Below are 20096 nucleotides of genomic sequence, written 5' to 3' on the forward strand. Positions count from 1 at the left end.
TGTATGTGTCCCTGTATTGTCTGCTGCCAGGTGGTGTATCCCTTTATTCTATTGTGTGTCTTGGTTTGGTGGGGGGGGGGTGTTTCCTGCAGCCCTTCCCTCTGATGGGACGGCCTGCTGATGTGTTTCCTGTTCCTGGTTGTATTTCCCCGCCCTGTGTATATAGCTTGTGTTTGTGTTAAAATAAAGCAGTTGATTTCCTCTAAGAAGCCTGGTGCTGTCTCGTCCTGTATGGGCAGCGGTGGGGTCCATGGATGGTGTTTGGACGGGGAAGCGGAAGTCTAATGGTGCAGTCTGGGTCAGGTTCCGTTACAAGCATGTTCTACTCTTTTTTTCTGCACCAGAATCTGACTGCACTGTTGTGAACTAGGGCCATTGGAATACATGGAAAACACTGTGCATGCATTTTTGATGCAGAGAGAAAAAAAAAAAAAAAAAAAAACGCACTGGACTGCATCTAGTGTGAACTAGCACTATAGCTATAGACTTCCTGCAGTCTGTACTGGTAGCCAGGGGCTCTGCTATAATCTGTGCCTAGGATTTAGGTCACAAGAGCTAACAAAGCAAGACTGTTACATTAATGGAGCTATATATTTTTTCTTCAAGAGATACTAAAGGCTCCATTTTTTTTTTTAACAAACATGTTATACTTACCTGCTCTGTGTAATGGTTTTGCACAGAGCAGCCCTGATCCTCCTCTTCTGGGGTCCCCCACTGGTGTTCCTGATCCCTCCCTCCTGCTGGGTGCCCCCATTGCAAACAGCTTGCTATAGGGGGCACCCAAGAAGGCACGCTTCCAAGCCGCTGCTCTGTGTGTCCACACACACAGAACCACAGCTCGACCCCGCCCCCCCTCTCCTCATTGGCTCACTGGCTGTGATTGACAGCAGCAAAGCCAATGCTCCTGCTGCTTTCTCAGCCAATGAGGAAAGGAATGTCCCTGTCAAACCAAGGCTCATGGACATCGCTGGATCGTTACGAGGCTCAGGTGAGTATTGAGGGGGGGGGGGGGGGGGCTGCTGAACAAGTTTTTTACCTTCATACATAGCATGCAAGAAGGTAGAAACCTTGAGCCTTTAGAACCACTTTAAGCCCAGCTAAAGCTGCATTTATTACTGTTATACACTCAGGATACATATACTGGATTTTTTTTTTTAAAGGGTTAAAAAAAAAAAAAAAAAAAAAGTGTGCCGGTGACACGCTGGAGTCAGAGAGAGACAGACAGACCACAGCAGCCCTGCTCTCCAGCAGACTAATATTCTGCCCCCTATACAGTGCTCACATTCCCCAAGTGGCACCCCCCCCCCCCAAAGAACAAGCTTATGAGGTCTTTAAAAAAAAACCTGTTTTCATTAAATAGCATATTTTAGACCCAGTGGTGTCATCCGTGAGTTTCTGTGCTTCTCTATGCAATGCAAGCAGATCATGGCTGGTGGCAGGGTGCTGCCTCGGTACATCTCTCAAGAGTCCTCAACCCTAATGCAAGCAAAATGCCTTGATGGATGGATGCGAGTCTGCAGGAGTGAGCAGGCAGACTACCCTGGGTAATACCTGCATGTGATGCTAAGCACCCATGATTGAAAGAACCAAAAATACATTAAATGAAAGGGACAAGGGACAGTTAAGCTGGGGAGGAAAGACATCCTCCAGCCGGAAAATGAGGCAGAGCTCTGACTTGCTGCAGCTTCCAATGCACATTGAGAGAAGCTCACAGTGTGCAGTGAAATCACAGTAAGCCATTTCATTCCAGGAGAGGAACCTGTAGAATGTACAAGACTGAAGGGAAGGCTGGAGGTCAGCTATAACCCTTTCTGCAGCATAAATATTTTTTTTTTATTACAGTTTATGCAGCCTGACTGTATTACAGCAATGCACAATTAAAGTGCAGTAGGGCCTTAACCACTTGCCATCCGCCTGCTGTTTATAAACGGCAGGGCGGTGGCACTCCAGGGGCGGGTTGCCGTTTGTAAACGGCACCCGCCTTTTCTAGCTGTGCGCGCTCCCTGGGAGCACGCACCACCGCGATCCGGTGCCGCTGTGTCCTCCGAACACAGTGAAACACCAATCGTCGGACGGGACCTCTGTACGAGGTCCCGATCATGTGATCACTGATTGGCCAATCAGCAAAGTAGTAAGCAAGATGTCACTTGTGACATCATTGCTTGCTACGTGTGAAATCTGTGAATGATCACAGACGTCACATGGTACAAGGCTATTCACAACAGCCTTGTACCATGTGACCAATCACAGCTCACTCAGTATTTCTCAATGGCTGCAAGAATGCAGACAGAGAGAAAGAGAAATGATTGCATTTACATCCTATATGGGTGTAAAAGCAATCACTGAAAAAAAAAAAAAAAATCTTCATCACCCCCCCACAAGTAGTACAGTGTCACCATGGTGACACTGTACTGCTAGGGTGACAGTATGTAAAAAAAACCCCAAAAAAACAAATATAAAAAAATTAAATAAAAATTTAAAAAAATGTTTAAAAATTATAATTTTTGGTTATAAACTAGTTTGGCTTTTTTTTTTTCTAAAAAGATAACGGAATACATTTTGGCCAAGATTTATGATGAAAGATTATTTATTTGCAAGATTTTATAAGAAAAACACTTTTTTTCAAAATTTTTGGACTTTTTCATTTACATAGCAAAAAAAATAAAAATCCCGGCGGTAAATAAATACCACCAAAATAAAGCTTTATCTGTGTCAAAAAAATGGTAAAAAATTCATATGGGTACAGTATTGCATGACCGCGCAATTGTCATTCAAAGTGTGATAGCGCTGAAAGCTGCCCTGGTCAGGAAGGGGGTAAAAGTGTCCGGACAGGAAGGGGTTAATGACAGGATCACTTTCATTTATAGATATAGGACAGGCAACTGCATGCAACAGGCTTCTCACCCATTAGGCAAATATCCAACAAACGAGACTAAACGGAACATTGGTTACATTTGTCTGGTGGGGGCGTTCTTTATCCCATAGAGCAGCTTCCATTCATAGCTCACACAACTGTTGTTTAGGGATGTAAGTGAGGTTCAGTCTTGGCTACATAACCCGGGTCAGATCAGTCAGTGCAATCAGTGTCCTTGACAGCTTACTAGGAAATCTCTGACTAAACCTTACATGTCTGCTGAGAGAGGATTGTGGCTCCTCATCCATTTGCAGAAGCCTCTTCTTTGCACAAGCTGCCTTGTATTATGTAGTGGACGTACGGCTGCGATGGATTTAAAAGCACACGCCAAACATGCCATTGAAGTAAGCACGAGGGCACGGCCTACCGGCACAATGCTTCTAACAGCCGGGCCCTTGTTTTCTTCACCGGACGATTTATCTGCACATTCCTAGGACGGTCACTAAAGTACAAGCCTTGATTATACAGAAACCTGGCCCATTGTAAAACCTGGCTGCCTTCTTTTTGAAAATGCCAGTTGCCACATTTACAAGTATAATATATGTGAAAGTATTATCCAAAGAAACAAAAAAAAAATCAAACAATAGTGAAGTCCAATCATCACATAGATTTTCATAGATTTCACGTTTTTCACTATTTGCACAAATATTCACTGCATAAATTGCATGGTGTATATATTGGAATAATATTTATGTTTATAAAAGGTAATGCACTATATGATATTTTCTTTTTTTGAGGTATATACATCGGGGATATCGCTGGAAGAATTGATTTGATTATATTCTACAGCCTGAATTATTTTTCACTGTGAAGAAATAGGGAAGCTAGGGTTAATAGATGGACTGATGATTGGACTTCACTATTGTTGTTTGATTTTTTGTTTCTTTGGATAACACTTTCACATATATTATTTTGTACACCTTCAGGGGAGGGTGTTGATTGTGTTGTGGGGGAGTCTTAGTTGTACTTTTGGAGGTGGTTTTTGATTTGAATACATTTACAAGTATATCAGTTCCAATGGTAATGGGCACCAGACATTAGTTTGTGTTACGGGCAGGGAGGATAAAAATCAATGATTTAAAAAAAAAAAAAAAAAAAAAAAAAAAAAAAAATCGGATTTTTTTTATTTAAATCAGATTTTTTTTAAATAAAATTCTTTTTGTGGAAAATATATTACCATCCAAAGGTTATTCCATCATGAAATAAAGATTAGTTTTTTAATTATGTAGAATAAGGCTGTATATGTTTAATTTTTTTGGTAAATAAATTCCATGAATCCATTCACAATGTCATGCTCTTCCAGAGGTTTTTGTAGGATTATTGGGCAGTTTCTGCCTACAAGATATTATCACAGATGTTGGTTTACTTTTGCAGTTCTCAAAACTGAATTTGACTCAGCGGAGATCACATGCCTCTTCTTCACAGCAAAAATGTTATAACGTGAACAGAGTTAAGAAAAAGACCTTCATCCTAACTTCTACAAACCTATGAATACAGAATCAGCCCCTTCACTGCTAAGTTTCAAGAAGTTCAGTGAATAGAATAGAAACAATATTTTTCTGATTGTTTGGAGTGGAATAGATCTGCACAAGAAGAAAGTGAAGCTAAGTGTGAGGAGGAAGGGGCTGACAGTCTACGTTTCTTAAAATATATATATTTTGTTTAGCCAAATTAGGTAACAAACATGGATGTTGAAGCAAATCACATCTGCTGGAATGTTATTGTTTCAGATGAATAAATCTGTTTAAATTGTTATTATTAAGGTAATGATTATTTTTCTCCTTCCTAAGTACAACAGAAAAGTTGTCCAAATATGAATGATTAACCTATTAAACTGGGGATAAAAAAACTAATATGAAAAGTTGTTATTCTAAAAATCTTCATCTACTTGTATATTAAAGTTATACCAGCAAGAATTAGTCTTTATGTAGAAAACTAGGATTTAAATCAAGCCTTACTGACTAGTGATTTAAATCAAATCCCCCCTGGTTACGGGAACTAATTCTCTAAAATCCAACAGTAAATGGATGATTGGGCGGCACAGTGGCTTAGTGGTTAGCACTTCTGCCTTGCAGTAATTGGCTCATGGGTTCAATTCCCAACCATGGCGCCTCCTGCATGGACTTTGCATGTTCTCCCTGTGTTCGTGTGGGTTTCCTCCAGGTACTCCGGTTTCCTCCCACGCTCCAAAGACATGCTGGTAGGTTAATTGGCTCCTGTCTAAACTGTCCTAGTTTCATCACTGGCCATGCGGGATCTCCTGCATGGTGGGGGTTGGGGAAAGACCTGGTAACCTACCCTGTAAAATAATTGCTAAGAGAATTCATGGAAAAAGTCGCTTACGAGTGACGGTCCATGCAATCGCCAAGGGTCGGATATGACTGAATGGATAGATAGAAATGGATGGTCTTTCTGCAAAGTAAATATTTTCCTCTCCTGCTGAAAACAGCACTCTAAGGCCTTGTTCAAACAGGGTGTACTAGAGCGTACAGGGCCGTGTTTACCTGCAAGGGGATAGGAATTAGGGTGCAACGGCTGTGTCTGTGCAGCTGCTGCATCCCAAATGGCATCAAATTTACACCTCTGCATTCTTGTGTGTGCAAACACGCCTTGTGCTTGTGTACGCTGTAGTATGCCCTGTATGAACGTGGCTTAAAAGCAGAGTTCCAATTGAATTAAGAAAAAAAAAAAAAAGATAAACTCAGCAGCTACAAAAACTGTAGCTGCCGACTTTTAACCACCTCCCGTCCGGCCGGACGGTGGCAGTGCAGGGTCGGGTAGCCGTTTATAAACAGCCTCTCCGCACCCTGTTTATGCGCGCTCCCTGGGAGGGCGCAGCACTGTGATCTGGTGCCTGCTGTGTCCTCCGGACACAGTGAAACACCGATCGTCGGACAGGAGCTCTGTACGAGGTCCCGATCATGTGATCAGATTGGCCAATCAGTGATCACAAGAATAGAAGCAAGATGTCACTTCTGACATCATTGCTTACTACGTGTGAAATCTGTGAATGATCACAGAGGTCACATGGTACAGGGCTATTCACAACAGCCTTGTACCATGTGACAAGCTGTGACCAATCACAGCTCACTCAGTAGTTCTCAATGGCTGCAAGAATGCAGACAGAGAGAAAGAGAAATTATTGCTTATACATCCTATATGGGTGTAAAAGCAATCAGTGTAAGAAAAAAAAAATCTTCATCACCTCCCACAAGTAGTACAGTGTCACCATGGTGACACTGTATTGCTAGGGTGACAGTATGTATAAAAAAAAAATAATATAAAAAAAGAAAGAAAATGTATTAAAAAAATGTTTAAAAATAATTTTTGGTTATAAACTAATTTGGCTTATTTTGTTTTTTACTAAAAAGATGACGGAATAAATTTTGGCCAAGATTTATGATAAAATACTATTTATTTGCAAAATTTTATAAGAAAAACACTTTTTTTCAAAATTTTTGGACATTTTCATTTACATAGCAAAAAAAATTAAAATCCCAGCGGTGAATAAATACCACCAAAATAAAGCTTTATCTGTCTCAAAAAAATGGTAAAAAATTCATTTGGGTACAGTGTTGCATGACCGCGCAATTGTCATTCAAAGTGTGATAACGCTGAAAGCTGAAAAATGCCCTGGTCAGGAAGGGGGTAAAAGTGACCGGACAGTTAAAATACAGCCACTTACCTGCCCCTCGATCCAGCAGTGTCCTCACTATGGCTGGTTTCACCGGCCGTCTTCTCTCCCTGGAGCTGGAATCTTCGGTATGGGCATCCGGCTGTGACAGCTTGCAGCTTCACATCCGGGTGCCTGCTGCACATGCGCCAGTAGTGCTGTGCTTTGTGAATGGTCCCGTAGTCTTCTGTGACCTATCGTGTCCCAGAAGACTACAGGGAGGGAGGACAACTTCCGCTTCTAATCGTCTTAGGCGATCACAGCAGAGGTGGGAGCGGGTACCTATCAAATTCAGGTACCTGCTCCCCAAAGGTGCCAATCCTTAACGGGGGGCAGGGGACAAAGCCTTAAAGCGGAACTTCCCCTTTAGGGTGGAGCTCCGCTTTAATGAAGACAAAATGCAGCTGCCCACAGACACTTCCAGAAGTTTTTTCGGCTTCCCGTTCCACTCAATGGCTTCTCCTGACACTTACATCACTACTGTGACCTTTGGTGAAGTAGGGGGCCCAGCAGAAGGAACCAATGGGTGCATGCTGCAGGGGACCAAGAATCCGACTCTTGCAGAAGTGTCCTCATGTGGCAGATTCCTTCCCTCTCTCTGTCTTAGTCCTACTTCCTTCCAAATCCCACCTCAACACCCCCCCCCCCCCCCTTCTTCTGGTCCGGATTGCAGCTTGGTTGCGATGTCATCCATAGTACCACCCCCCTTCACTTGCCTCTGTGGACACAATTTTATTTCGGTCCACCTCTAAACCTTCAGCATTACACCGCCACCAAACCCCCCATCTGTTTATACTCCATCTCTTGGGTCCTCCCTTTTTGCAACTATAAAATGTGTTCTATATTAGTTGTATCACTATATACTCCTTTGTCACTTGGTGCCGGTGCACTACAACTCTTGCCTTGTTCAGAACCTCTGTTGTATTTTAATCGGTAACCTCTTCATGGCAAAGTAAACCCCCTTCGTATTTTATAGGTTATTCCCTCTCATTTGGTGGTAAATGGTAATGGATATCCATTTTATTTATTATTTCAGGTACTTATATAGCACCGTCAATTTTCGCAGTGCTTTACATATATATTGTACATCCATATCAGTCCCTAACCCTCAAGGGGTGTACAATCTAAGGTCCCTAACTCACATTCATACATACACATACTAGGGACAATTTAGACAGGAGCCAATTCACCTACCAGCATGTCTTTGGAGTGTGGGAGGAAACCGGAGTACCCAGAGGAAACCCACGCAGGCACAGGGAGAACATGCAAACTCCAGGCAGGTGGGGCCATTGTTGGGATTTGAACCAACGACCCTAGTACTGCCAGGAGGAAGTGCTAACTATTTAGCCGCTGTGCTGCCCATTTTCTTTTTATTACACTGTTCAACAAATTGTTATTTTTTGCCAGTTTTGGAAACAAAAGGATCCATTTCTTAATGAATTTCACATTCTGAGTTCAAATATAACAATGAAATTTGTCAATTGGCTCTAGTTTTTCTGTAAACGGAAAGTTTTCTACTATAGGCGTAATGACTACATAATGCACAATAATTATATAGATAGATGTCTTTCCACAAATATAAAGCAAGTGATATTGACTACATAACAAAGCCTAAATGGCATAATATATTGCATAGGATTACCAAGAAAAATTATAGCCATAAGCTAAGTTGAATCATTTTAATACTTAGGATTCTCACTAGTTTTGTCTTCAGTTTGTGTCGGTTTTGCTTCTCTTGGCTTTTCTCTTGTATTCGAGGAAAGGGCTATCTCTTACAACTGCACGTGACTACACGCTTCAGGTTCTTCCTCACTTGACTCAACCACGAAGGATTCTGGTGCTTTAGGAATTGGTAGCCCCTCTCCATGAGGAACTGGACGTATTGCCGATGGAATATTTGGATAGTGCACAGATAACTTTTTCTTCTTATTTAGCCCTTTTACAATTGGAGGCACCATACAAAAGTAACAATTACTAACATGATCTGTTGGCTCTCTCCAAATCATTGGCACAGCGAAAGGCATAGATGCCTTTTTTCCATTCAACCATTGCTCCAGTGCCGTCCCACAAGAATTGCAGCATATATGTGGTGCCCAGCTCTTGTCCTGGTCTCCTATCTTGCAGCCAAAATACAAGTTGTAGGCTTTCTTAATCATTCCTGTTATCCTCCTTTTTTGTGAGATAAAAGTTATTTCACCGCAGATATAGCAGAAATTATCTGCTTTATTCACACAAGTTCGAGGCATTACTGAGTAGCCTATATAAGCATAAAACGAAATGTAAAGACGCTGTGGAACTACAATCAGCTACAGATACTGCAGCTTTTATGCAGTGAAGTGATGCAATTAAAGGCTAATATTGCATCATCTCAGTATACATGCAATTTTCTATTGGTCACCAGTATCAATTGCGCAATATGCAGCTGAAGTTGCATCATAATTTTGAATGGCTTACGTCATTAGATGGGTGAATATATCATGGAAACTAGAGCCAATCAACATTTTTTAGGGTCATTTTCGTTTTCAGCACCCCAAAATTATGTAAGATTAGCTAATTTTATGCCCAAAACTTTTTACCTGTTATCAAAGAAAAACTGGTACAAAATAGTAAAACATTTTTTTTTTAAATAACCGTATATTTCTTTCCATTACCATAATGTACCACCAAAGAACAACCCAAAATAAAGTCTCCTGCTCCCGACAATCGCAGCATTACTACATACACATATATTTGTGGTTTGTACCACAGTAGTAGGGCCCAGAAACAATAGTGCACAATTTGCCTTTTTTATCCTGACGCGGACTCCAATTTAACCACTTCCAGTCTGGACACTTTCCCCCCCCCTTCCAGTCCGGACACTTTTACCCCCTTCCTGTCCAGGGCAATTTTCAGCTTTCAGCGCTATCACACTTTGAATGACAATTGCGCAGTCATGCAACACTATACTCATATGAATTTTTTAGCATTTTTTTGGAGACAGATAAAAATTTTGGTGATATTTACTCACCACTGGGAATTTTTGCTATATAAATGAAAAAGTCCAAAAACTTTGAAAAAAAAAAGTGTTTTTCTTATAAAATTTTGCAAATAAATAAATTCTTAATAAATAATTCTTCATAAATCTTGGCCAAAAATGTATTTAGCTGTCTTTTTAGTAAAGAAAAAACAATAACCCAAATTCATTTAGAACCAAAAATTATAATTGTTTTTACATTTTTATTTTAGGTTTTGTTTTAACATACGGTCACCCTAGCAGTACAGTGTCACCATAGTGACACTGTACTACTTGTGGGGGGTGATGAAGATTTTATTTTCTTTTTTTACATTGATTGCTTTTACACCCATAAAGTCTGTAAAAGCAATCATTTCTATTTCCTTCTCTGAGAAATACTGTGCGAGCTGTGATTGGTCACCGCTTGTCACATGGTGCAAGTCTGTTGTGAATAGCTCTGTACCATGTGACCTCTGTGATCATTCACAGATTTCACAAGTAGTAAGCAATGAAGTCAGGAAGTGACATCTTGTTTACTACTGCTCATGTGATCACTGATTGGCCAATCAGTGACCACATGAATCGGGACCTCACACAGAGGTCCCGTACAGTGATCGGTGGACACAGCGGGCACCGGATCGTCGTGCCGCGCGCTCCCAGGGAGCGTGCACAGGCAGTGAATGCGGGCGACGGTTAGAAATGTCCACCCACTTCGGCAGTGCTCCCGTCCAGCCGTTTATAGACATGGGCCGGACAGGAAGAGGTAAAAAAAAAAAAAAAGAAAAAAAAAAAAAAAGTATTTTTTTTTTCTTTAATCCTACGTAAAGTACACTGACCCTCTACCTATTTTTCTTATTTACACATACTTGTTTTTGAATACATTGTTCTCCCATACCAGGGATAAATACATACAGAGGAGAAAAAACAAAACACAGGGGTGGGCTACACAGTGACTGACCAATCAGAGGCTGTCACAGTGATCGGTAACCTAGCTTCCCTGTTCCGACTTGTTAGTACACAACCTGGGGATCCCGTGCTGGGAGAATTCTGTGACGCATGCTCCCAGCACACACATGTACACGGCCTCACGGAAGAAGACCCACTTCTGTGACTCCGCATACATGAGTGTATGAGACAGGAAGGGGTTAATAACTGCATGTAAGACATATTCTTGAACATTTGTAACTCAGATTTTGATATAAAACATCATTTCAAAATAATGAACCAATAACCATCCAGTTTGAGTAGTCTGGGTACAACAACTTACCTCTGAGAAAGGGTAGTACTCCTCAGCAAAATGCTGGAAAGCCAAGTAATGATTCAACACCACCAGCACTGTAAAAACATTAAGAGGTTTAATGGTGGGAAAGGTCTAAACTGACCACCTACACAGCACCTGAGGATGTCACAACATCACTAGCATGGTTTGTGTCTGCTGGATGTACAGGAGACACCATACATATCACCCAAATGCATAAAAGGCAATCATGTGACTAGATCTGTACATTTTACTCTTAGCGCTCCATGCCTGTCAGTCAGTGGCCTTCTTAGCTGTGTTTTCCTAAAGGCAATGATATGGTGTAAATGGTGGAGAAATCCGAAGACAGCGTAGAAAAATAAGTGACAAGGAGGCCAGCAATAGCCTGAAGAGGAGGGGAAGGCTCTACTCTCAGTATACAAGCTCCCTGTTCATTCTGTGTTCCTTAACCTCCCTGGCGGTATGATTATTTCAGATTTTTGGTGCTGAAAGCGGTACCATTATTTTGCATGGAAATATGTAGTTTTTTTTATTGTAGGCTGTACTTTTTAGGAATAACTCACTGAAATCTGTCCGAACAAGAGTCTAGTAAACATCCCGGGTATGATAAAATTTGAAACACGAAATCATAAATTATAATTTAATAATTAATCATAAAAAATAATAATATAATAATAATACATTTAATTCAATAATATAATCAAACCAAAAACACTGAAATTTGAAATAGAGCACCAAGTTCGCACATCGCTGAGCAAAGTCGCAGAATCGTTTTCAGTGTCTGATGAGGAATTTCCCCCACGAATCATTATCACTCAATTCTGCAAGTGGTTCTGATTTACTATCGCTGTTCTCTAGCCGGTCTAAAATCGATTTTGACCTCAAGGGACGCTTTTTGGACGCCGTGGACTTTTCTCAGTTTCCAGGCAGAAAGAACAGTAAAAATGCAGGCAGGGCGCCGGACAAAGCACTCGGGACAAAATGTATGTGAAATGCTTTGATACAGGAATGTTTTGCTATGAAATAATCGTTTAAAAAAAAATGTCTTTTTTTAAATTTTCAAATTTCCCGCCGGTTCCGGCGCCCGTACGTCCCGACGTCACAGGGACCGGAACACAGAAGCCGGATGCCGGCATCGGCCGGAGGAGATGGCCGGGGACGCTGCAGGGGACACATCGCGGGAGCGAAGGACAAGGTAAGCTCTGCAGAGACTCCCTATGCAACGCCGCATGGTAAGCCCGAGTGTAGCTCGGGGGTTACCGCTTTTGGTACTGACATTTTACCCCGAGCTACACTCCGGAATACCGCCAGGGAGGTTAAAGAGGTTGTAGAGACTGAAGATTGCATGAAAGTAAAAAAACTTCAGTGTGCAGCCCCCACCCAAATACTTGAGCTCGATTGCAATCCAACGCTGTGCATGAGAGCCTCGGCTCTCCTGGGTCTCTCTCTAATCATTGGCTTAGACAGCAGTAGGGGCCATTGGGTTCCACTACTGGCAATCACAGCCAGGGAACAGGGGGCGGGTTGAGTCTATGTCTTATGGACACATGGGGCCGGCTCGGGAGCAAACACACACGGATGCCCCCTGAGCAAGCAGCTTGCTCTGGGGACACTCAGCAGGGGGGAGGGGCTAGAAGAACCAAGCAGGGGACCCAAGAAGAGGAGGATTGGGGCTGCTCTGTGCAAAACCACTGCACAGAGCAGGCAAGTATGACAGGTTTATTATTTTAATAAAAAAAAAAAAAAAAAGCTTTAAAACCACTTTAATTTATACATTATATAAAAGACAGCAACTGTAATTTTATATCTCCATTCGCTCCTCTACACATTTCATTTATTTAGGGAATAATAGCCACCTTTTCCAGGTAATTTTACCTTTGAGGGTCAGATCACCAGACAGTGATGATCCCCGCTACAACTAGAGTCTTATTAACAGAGCCGTCTGCTGTTTTCTCCTATTTCTTTAGGGGTTCAGCAGTGAAATCTTCTGATAGATTGGAGGAGAATTAGAACTCCTGTCAGGTTTAACTGATGTTGGCGGTTCATTTGAAGATATTCCTTTACTTCCTGTTTGGCAAAAAGGTGGTCTCTGCAGGACATGACACAAGGGGAACATCTCTAACACACACAGAAGTAAAATGCGTTAAAAAAAGTAATGTAGCAGGATGTAAAAATATAAAAAAGTAGCAGGATGTACGCATATATGCACAGCGGTGGGCTTTAACACCAAGCTGTGTACATACATGTGTACAATTGGCACTTGTTTTGTTCTGTGACTGCGCTCCCCTGCATTGTTGACCACACTGTCACCAATTAATCACAGTGATCACATGATAAAGAAGCCCAGGTAACAACTCAGGCAAACTTTTAAAGGCCCGGATCCTACCAGCTGGAAAGGGTTGTGGGGGTGGAATGCTAGAAAATCTGTCATTTATTTTGATCAATGTTGATCGTTTTTTGATGTTGCAGATTTTCCCTTACTTCTTGTATGGAAAAACGAGGTCCCTAAAACAGGAAGTGAGGGGAAATCTCTCTCATGGAGCACCAGATAACAGATAAAACCTGACAGAGGTTCTAACTTTGCCGATCCTATCCAAAACTTTAGTTTTGGGTATAAACACGTTCTAAAAGATTCTAGGTCTTCTGGGATGACCAGACAAGATGACGACATAAGAAAACACACCTTCCAATCCCAATGAACTCCAAGCTAGGACCCATTTCTGTAAAAGAAAAACACACTTACCGCATGACAGTATGAAGTTGGGAGATGTCAGCAGGATAAAAGGGAACGTCTGCAATAACCCGAAATAGACTACATTGGTGAACAGTCCCACACCGATCATAATCCCAGGGAACTTCTCAAAGAAATACAGACCGATCAATGTACCTGTAGAAAACTGACACAAACCAGCCATGGTCAAGGATGATCTCACATCAAACAAGAGGAAATCCTAAAGCCCCCATGGCCATGGATGTAAAAAATCAAGCCCCTAGGCATGCAGACGGCTTCTACAAACATTGGTGAAAGAATGGGTCGCTCTCAGGAGCTCAGTGACTCCAAGCGTGGTCCCGTGATAGGTGGTCACCTGTGCAATAAGTCCATCCGTGACATTTCCTGGATACTAAATATTCCACGCTCAACTGTTAGTGGGATTATAACAAAGTGGAAGCAACTGGGAACAACAGCAACTCAGCCACCAAGTGGTAGGCCACGTCACATGACAGGGCGGGGTCAGCGCATGCTGGAGCGCACAGTGCGCAGAAGTCACCAACTGTCTGCAGAGTCAATAGCTAAAGACATCCAAACTTGGTGTGACCTTCAGATTAGCACAACAACAGTGTGTAGAGAGCTTCATGGAATGGGTTTCCATGGCCGAGCAGCTGCATCCAAGCCTTACATCACCAAGTGCAATGCAAAGTGTCGGATGCCGTAGTGTAAAGCACGCCACCACTGGACTCCAGAGCAGTGGAGACGTGTTCTCTGGAGTGCCCAATCACGCTTCTCTGTCTGGCAATCTGATGTACATGTCTGGGTTTGGCAGTTGCCAGGATAACGGTACTTGCCTGACTGCATTGTGCCAAGTGTAAAGTTTGGTGGAGGGGGGATTATGGTGTGGGGCTGTTTTCCAGGGGTTGGGCTTGGCCCCCTAGTTCCAGTGAAAGGAACTCTTAAGGAGTCAGCATACCAAGACATTTTGGACAATTTCATGCTCCCAACTTTGTGGGAAGAGTTTGGGGATGGCTCCTTCCTGTTCCAACATGACTGCACACCAGTGCACAAAGCAAGGTCCATAAGGACATGGATGAGCGAGTTTGAGGTAGAAGAACTTGACTGTCCTGCACAGAGTCCTGACCTCAACCCGACAGACCTTTGGGATGAATTAGGAGAGGAGACTGTGAGCCAGGCCTCCTCCCCCGACATCAGTGCCTGACCTCACTGTGCTTCTGGAAGAATGGTCCAACCTTCCCATAGACACCCTCCTAAACCTTGTGGACGGCCTTCCCAGAAGAGTGGAAGCTGTTATAGCTGCAAAGGGCGGGGCCAACTCAGTATTGAACCCTACGGACTAAGACTGGGGGCCATTAAAATTCATGTGTGTGTAAAGGAAGGCCGACCAATACCTTTGGCAATATAGTGTATATAGATATAATAACTGCACATCTTTTTCTAGGGAAGAAAATGTGCATTAACTTTTTTTTTTACACTGAAGCCTGTACAGTGTTGCACCTGCGATCAAAAGACCGTGGGTACAAGATCAGGATCCTGCAAACACTCAGACAGCTGTCTGCCTGTACCTTCTGCAGTGGCAGACAGTTGCTGAACTGCAGGAAGAATCAATGAACTACAAGAGCGCTCACCTGAACCCTCGCAGTTCATTAACCACTTCCCGACCGGCCATTGTTTATAAATGGCCTTCCCGCACCCTGCTTGTGCGCACTCCCTGGGAGCGTGCAGCACCGCGATCCGGTGCCTGCTGTGTCCTCCAAACACAGTGAAACACCGATCGTCGGACGGGAGCTCTGTACGAGGTCCCGATCATGTGATCACTGATTGGCTAATCAGTGATCACATGCAAAGTAGTAAGCAAGATATCACTTGTGACATCATTGCTTACTACGTGTGAAATCTGTGAATGATCATACAGGTCACATGGTACAAGGCTATTCACAACAGCCTTGTACCATGTGACAAGCTGTGACCAATCACAGCTCACTCAGTACTTCTCAATGACTGCAAGAATGCAGACAGAGAGAAAGAGAAATGATTGCTTTTACATCCTATATGGGTGTAAAAGCAATCAGTGTAAAAAAAAACAAAACAAAAAAAAATCACCCCCCACAAGCAGTACAGTGTCACCATGGTGACACTGTATTGCTAGGGTGACAGTATGTAAAAAAAAAAAAATAAAGATTAATATTAAAAAATAAAATAAAAATGTAAAAAAAACGTTTAAAAATGATAAATTTTTGGTTATAAACTAATTTGGATTTTTTTTTTTTTTTACAAAAAAGATAAACAGAATAAATTTTGGCCAAGATTTATGATGAAATATTAGTTATTTGCAAAATTTTATAAAAAAAAAAAAAAAAACTTTTTCAAAATTTATGGACTTTCATTTACATAGCAAAAAAAATAAAAATCCCAGCGGTGAATAAATACCACCAAAATAAAGCTTTATCGGTCTCAAAAAAATGGTAAAAAATGTATTTGGGTACAGTGTTGCATGACCGCGCAATTGTCATTCAAAGTGTGATAGCGCTGAAAGCTAAAAATTGCCCTGGACAGGAAGGGGGTAAAAGTGTCCGGTCTGGAAGTGGTTAAGAACTACATGCAGTCTGTCGCAGTGGCAGATGGTACCTGTAGTTCAATTATTCACAGAAAACTGATGAATGACATGGCTGTATGGGCGAAGGCCCGCATTAATTGCGACAGCGGCTGCGAGGAGAAGGTCCCCCGCCCGCTGTCATGGGTTATGGGGGGGGGGGGGGGTGTAAATGAGGGAAACGAAAGCAGGTGTTGTACTGTAAGATGTTAGGTGAATGCTTTGTCCTGACAGGATTATCAATGTTTTGTATTAAATGACCGCAGTGCACTAGGGGCTAATAATACTTCTAATCACTTGAAGCTCTGAACACTCACCCAGATCATGTACTTTATAATCCTGCTGGTGGCAACAGTATATTCCTCTATTAACTCCGCTAGATAGTACAGGCCGGCAGCTGCAATGACAAGAGAAGACGTTAAACAACATCCTAGAGTAGATCTTAATTCAGTCACAAACATTTCATTAAAAAAAGTGTAATATTTTGAAACTTGCAGCTTTAACGCCTGCGTGTTACCGCGACACATACTATAGGTGTGCTTAGCCTAGACGTAGCTGTGCCAACACACACACCGAGCACGGTCCATCGTTTTCAGAAAGCCGGTCCAGTGCAATAAATGTACAGTTGACACTGGAGCAAATGCATATCGATAGGAATAATAATAATAAAAATAATAAATAACATATAAAGCCATTTATAACTCTGCCCCAAATGACATCACCGATCTTGTTTAAATATCACCCAAACCGTACTCTCCGCTCCTCGCATGACCTCCTGCTCTCTAGCTCCCTTGTCTCCTCCTCCCATGCTCGTCTCCAGGACTTCTCCAGAGCCTCCTCCATCCTCTGGAACTATCTACCCTAATTTATCAGACTATCAGGAAGCTCTGGTGAACTCCATGCAGTGCTGGAAAATAATGGTAGCCACACAAAATATTGACAATTTGGACCTTGTCACTTAGGGGTGAACTCACTTTTGTTGCCAGCGGTTTAGACATTAATGGCTGTGTGTTGAGTTATTTTGAGGGGACAGCAAATTTACATGTTATACAAGCTGTACACTGACTACGTCACATTGTAGCAAAGTGTCATTTCTTCAGTGTTGTCATATGAAAAGATATAATAAAATATTGACAAAAATGTGAGGGGTGGACTCACTTCTGTGAGATACTGTATCTCAAATCAATTGGTACGGTGCTAGGCCTGGGCCATCCAGCCAAGGCTGATATAAAGAATAACATTTCCGTTTCCCGCATACCATTTACTTGTTTCACCCACTGTTTTTTAGCTGGTATTTGCGGAGACAAGTACCAAGCTATCACCTTTTGAGCAATATACACTGCTCAAAAAAATGAAAGGAAAACTTTGAAAACACATCAGATCTCAATGGGGAAAAAATTTCCTGTTGTATCTCTATACTGGTATGGACTGTGTAATGTGTTAGGAACGTAAGGATGCCCCATCATTTGATGGAAATGATTGACCTACAGAGGACTGAATTCAAAGACACCCCGAAAATCAAAGTGAAAAAATGATGCAGCAGGCGAGTCCATTTTGCTGAAATGTCATTGCAACTCAAAGTTGTCCTCAGTAGTTTGTATGGCCCCCACGTGCTTGTATGCATGCCTGACAACGTCGGGGGAGGCTCTTAATGAGACCACGGATGGTGTCCTGGGGGATTTCCTCCCAGATCTGGACCAGGGCATCACTGAGGTCCTGGACAGTCTGAGGTGCAACCTGGTGGTGTCGGATGGACCGAAACATGACATCCCAGAGGTGTTCTATTGGATTTAGGTCAGGCGAGCATGGGGGCCATTCAATGGTATCAATTCCTCCATCCTCCAGGAACTGCCTGCATACTCTCACCATATGAGGCCAGCATTGTCTGCACCAGGAGGAGCCCAGGACCCACTGCACCAGCGTAGGGTCTGACAATGGGTCCAAGGATTTCATCCCCATACCTAATAGCAGTCAGGGTGCCATTGTCTAGCCTGTAGAGGTCTGTGCGTCCCTCCATGGATATTCCTCCCCAGACCATCACTGACCCCCCACCAAAAACAGTCATGCTGAATGATGTTACAGGCAGCAGAATGTTCTCCACGGCTTCTCCAGACCCTTTCACGTCTGTCACATGTGCTCAGGGGGAACCTGTTCTCATCTGTGAAAAGCACAGGGTGCCAGTGGTGGACCTGCCAATTCTGGTGTTCAATGGCAAATGCCAATCAAGCTCTATGGTGCACAGGGCCCACTAGAGGACGTTGGGCCCTCAGGCCACCCTCATGAAGTCTGTTTCTGATTGGTCAGAGACATTCACACCAGTGGCCTGCTAGAGGTCATTTTTAAGGACTCTGTACAAGGAGAAACAGGATGAGCACTGCCAAAGGAGCAGATACCAGTCCCGCTGATGGGTTAAGGACCTTCTACGGCCCTGTCCTGCTCTCCTAGAGTAACTGCCTGTCTCCTGGAATCTCCTCCATGCTCTTGAGACTGTGCTGGGAGACAGAGCAAACCTTCTGGCAATGGCACATATTGATGTGCCATCCTGGAGGAGTTGGACTGCCTGTGCAACTTCTGTAGGGTCCAGGTATGGCCTCATGCTACCAGTAGTGACACTGACCCTAGCCAAATGCAAAACTAATGAAAAACAGTCAGAAAAGAGGAGTAGGGAAAAAAATGTCAGTGGCCTCCACCTGTAAAACCATTCCTGTTTTGGGGGGCGTCAAATTGTTGCCCATCTAGTTTAGTTTGCCTGCCTCTCCTTCCTTTGCTCATTAACCGTGAATAGAAGTACAAGGCTTTTTGTGAATGGATGAGGACAGAAGAAAGGGATTGATGGGTGCTTTACTGTCACAGATGGAGCTCTTCACTCCCACAGTTGCGGAAATATAGCACGGTGTGTCAGAGCAGCTCGGATTTTTGCAGTAGCCATTCAGACCTAGGATAATTCTGATTAGAGCTCATTCCCACTAGTAGTTGAAGGGCAGTAAAACCCTGCAGTTGAGCCATGGGCAGGCTGGTTGTACTGAAGTCAAATGATCGATTTAAATATAACCAGCCTGTCCTTTTTTTGTTCTTTCGTATGATCACTGCTGGCAACTATAGCCATGCTATGGCTGCACAGAAAACTCAACATTAGCCATTAAACACACACAGAAACCCCCCACAACCCGGGGCTGAAACTTTTTTTTTCCTTCGAGTACAAATTTGTTAGTGGCGTCTAGAAAAACGTAAAATCTAAAAATATTTTACAGAGATTACGCTGTATATTGTCTGACCAGACAGCAACAAATTGAAGCCACTGTTCTGTATACAGCGTATTGTTTATGTAATTAGTTCTGGAAACATTTATGGTGTCAGTTTATCAAAAGGCAACAAGGCCTTACAAGGTGTAATTGCACTTTGCAAGTGCAATTGCTCCAGAGCTTTGTAAATGAGATAACTAAATATTTACTTAAATTAAAAAAAATTAGGAAAAAGAAAAAAAGCACTTGCACATGATTGGATGATGGAAGTCAGCAGAGCTTCTGCTCATTTATTAAGCGCTGGAGCTACTGCTCTTGCAAAGTGCACAGTCTGTTTGCCTTTAGTAAATCACCCCCTATGAGTTTACCCAGCTAACAGATATAAAAAGCTATTATACAGAAAGAACTTCTGCTACGCATACACCAGCCCATACTGAAAAAAAGACTGAAGCAATCTTATCAAAAAAGAGCAAAGTTTGCTGGATGGAGACACGTTGGGTTCACACGTCACAAAACTCACCTATCGCCAGCGTGACAAAGGCCACCTGAATGAACAGGGACAGCCAACTGAGGACATAGATAAACCACATCTTGCTGGATTTCTGCCGCCCAAATAAACCTTGGCGGTCGTCCTCTCCACCCCTGGGTGCTTCTTTCTCCGGAGGTCCCCTTTACACGTTCCCCTCAATTCTA

General features: G+C 42.7%; 1 protein-coding gene across 1 annotated transcript in view; it reads right to left on the reverse strand.

Moving 5' to 3' along the window:
* The window catches only part of TEX261 (testis expressed 261), a 25412-nt gene extending 5353 nt beyond the window's left edge, over nt 1-20059 (reverse strand). Inside the window, exons 1-4 of the mRNA XM_089691168.1 lie at nt 19924-20059; nt 16479-16558; nt 13581-13734; nt 10847-10914 (exon numbers count right to left, since the gene is read on the reverse strand). Coding sequence (XP_089547294.1) covers nt 10847-10914; nt 13581-13734; nt 16479-16558; nt 19924-19993 — 372 coding nt within the window. The 5' untranslated portion in view covers nt 19994-20059. The remainder of the gene's footprint in view (nt 1-10846; nt 10915-13580; nt 13735-16478; nt 16559-19923) is intronic.
* Nucleotides 20060-20096: the final 37 nt, after the last annotated feature.

This window comes from Staurois parvus, unplaced genomic scaffold, assembly GCF_062004578.1.
Source record: "Staurois parvus isolate SC_StPar_1 unplaced genomic scaffold, SC_StPar_1.0 ptg000552l, whole genome shotgun sequence".
Taxonomy (NCBI): Eukaryota; Metazoa; Chordata; class Amphibia; order Anura; family Ranidae; genus Staurois; species Staurois parvus.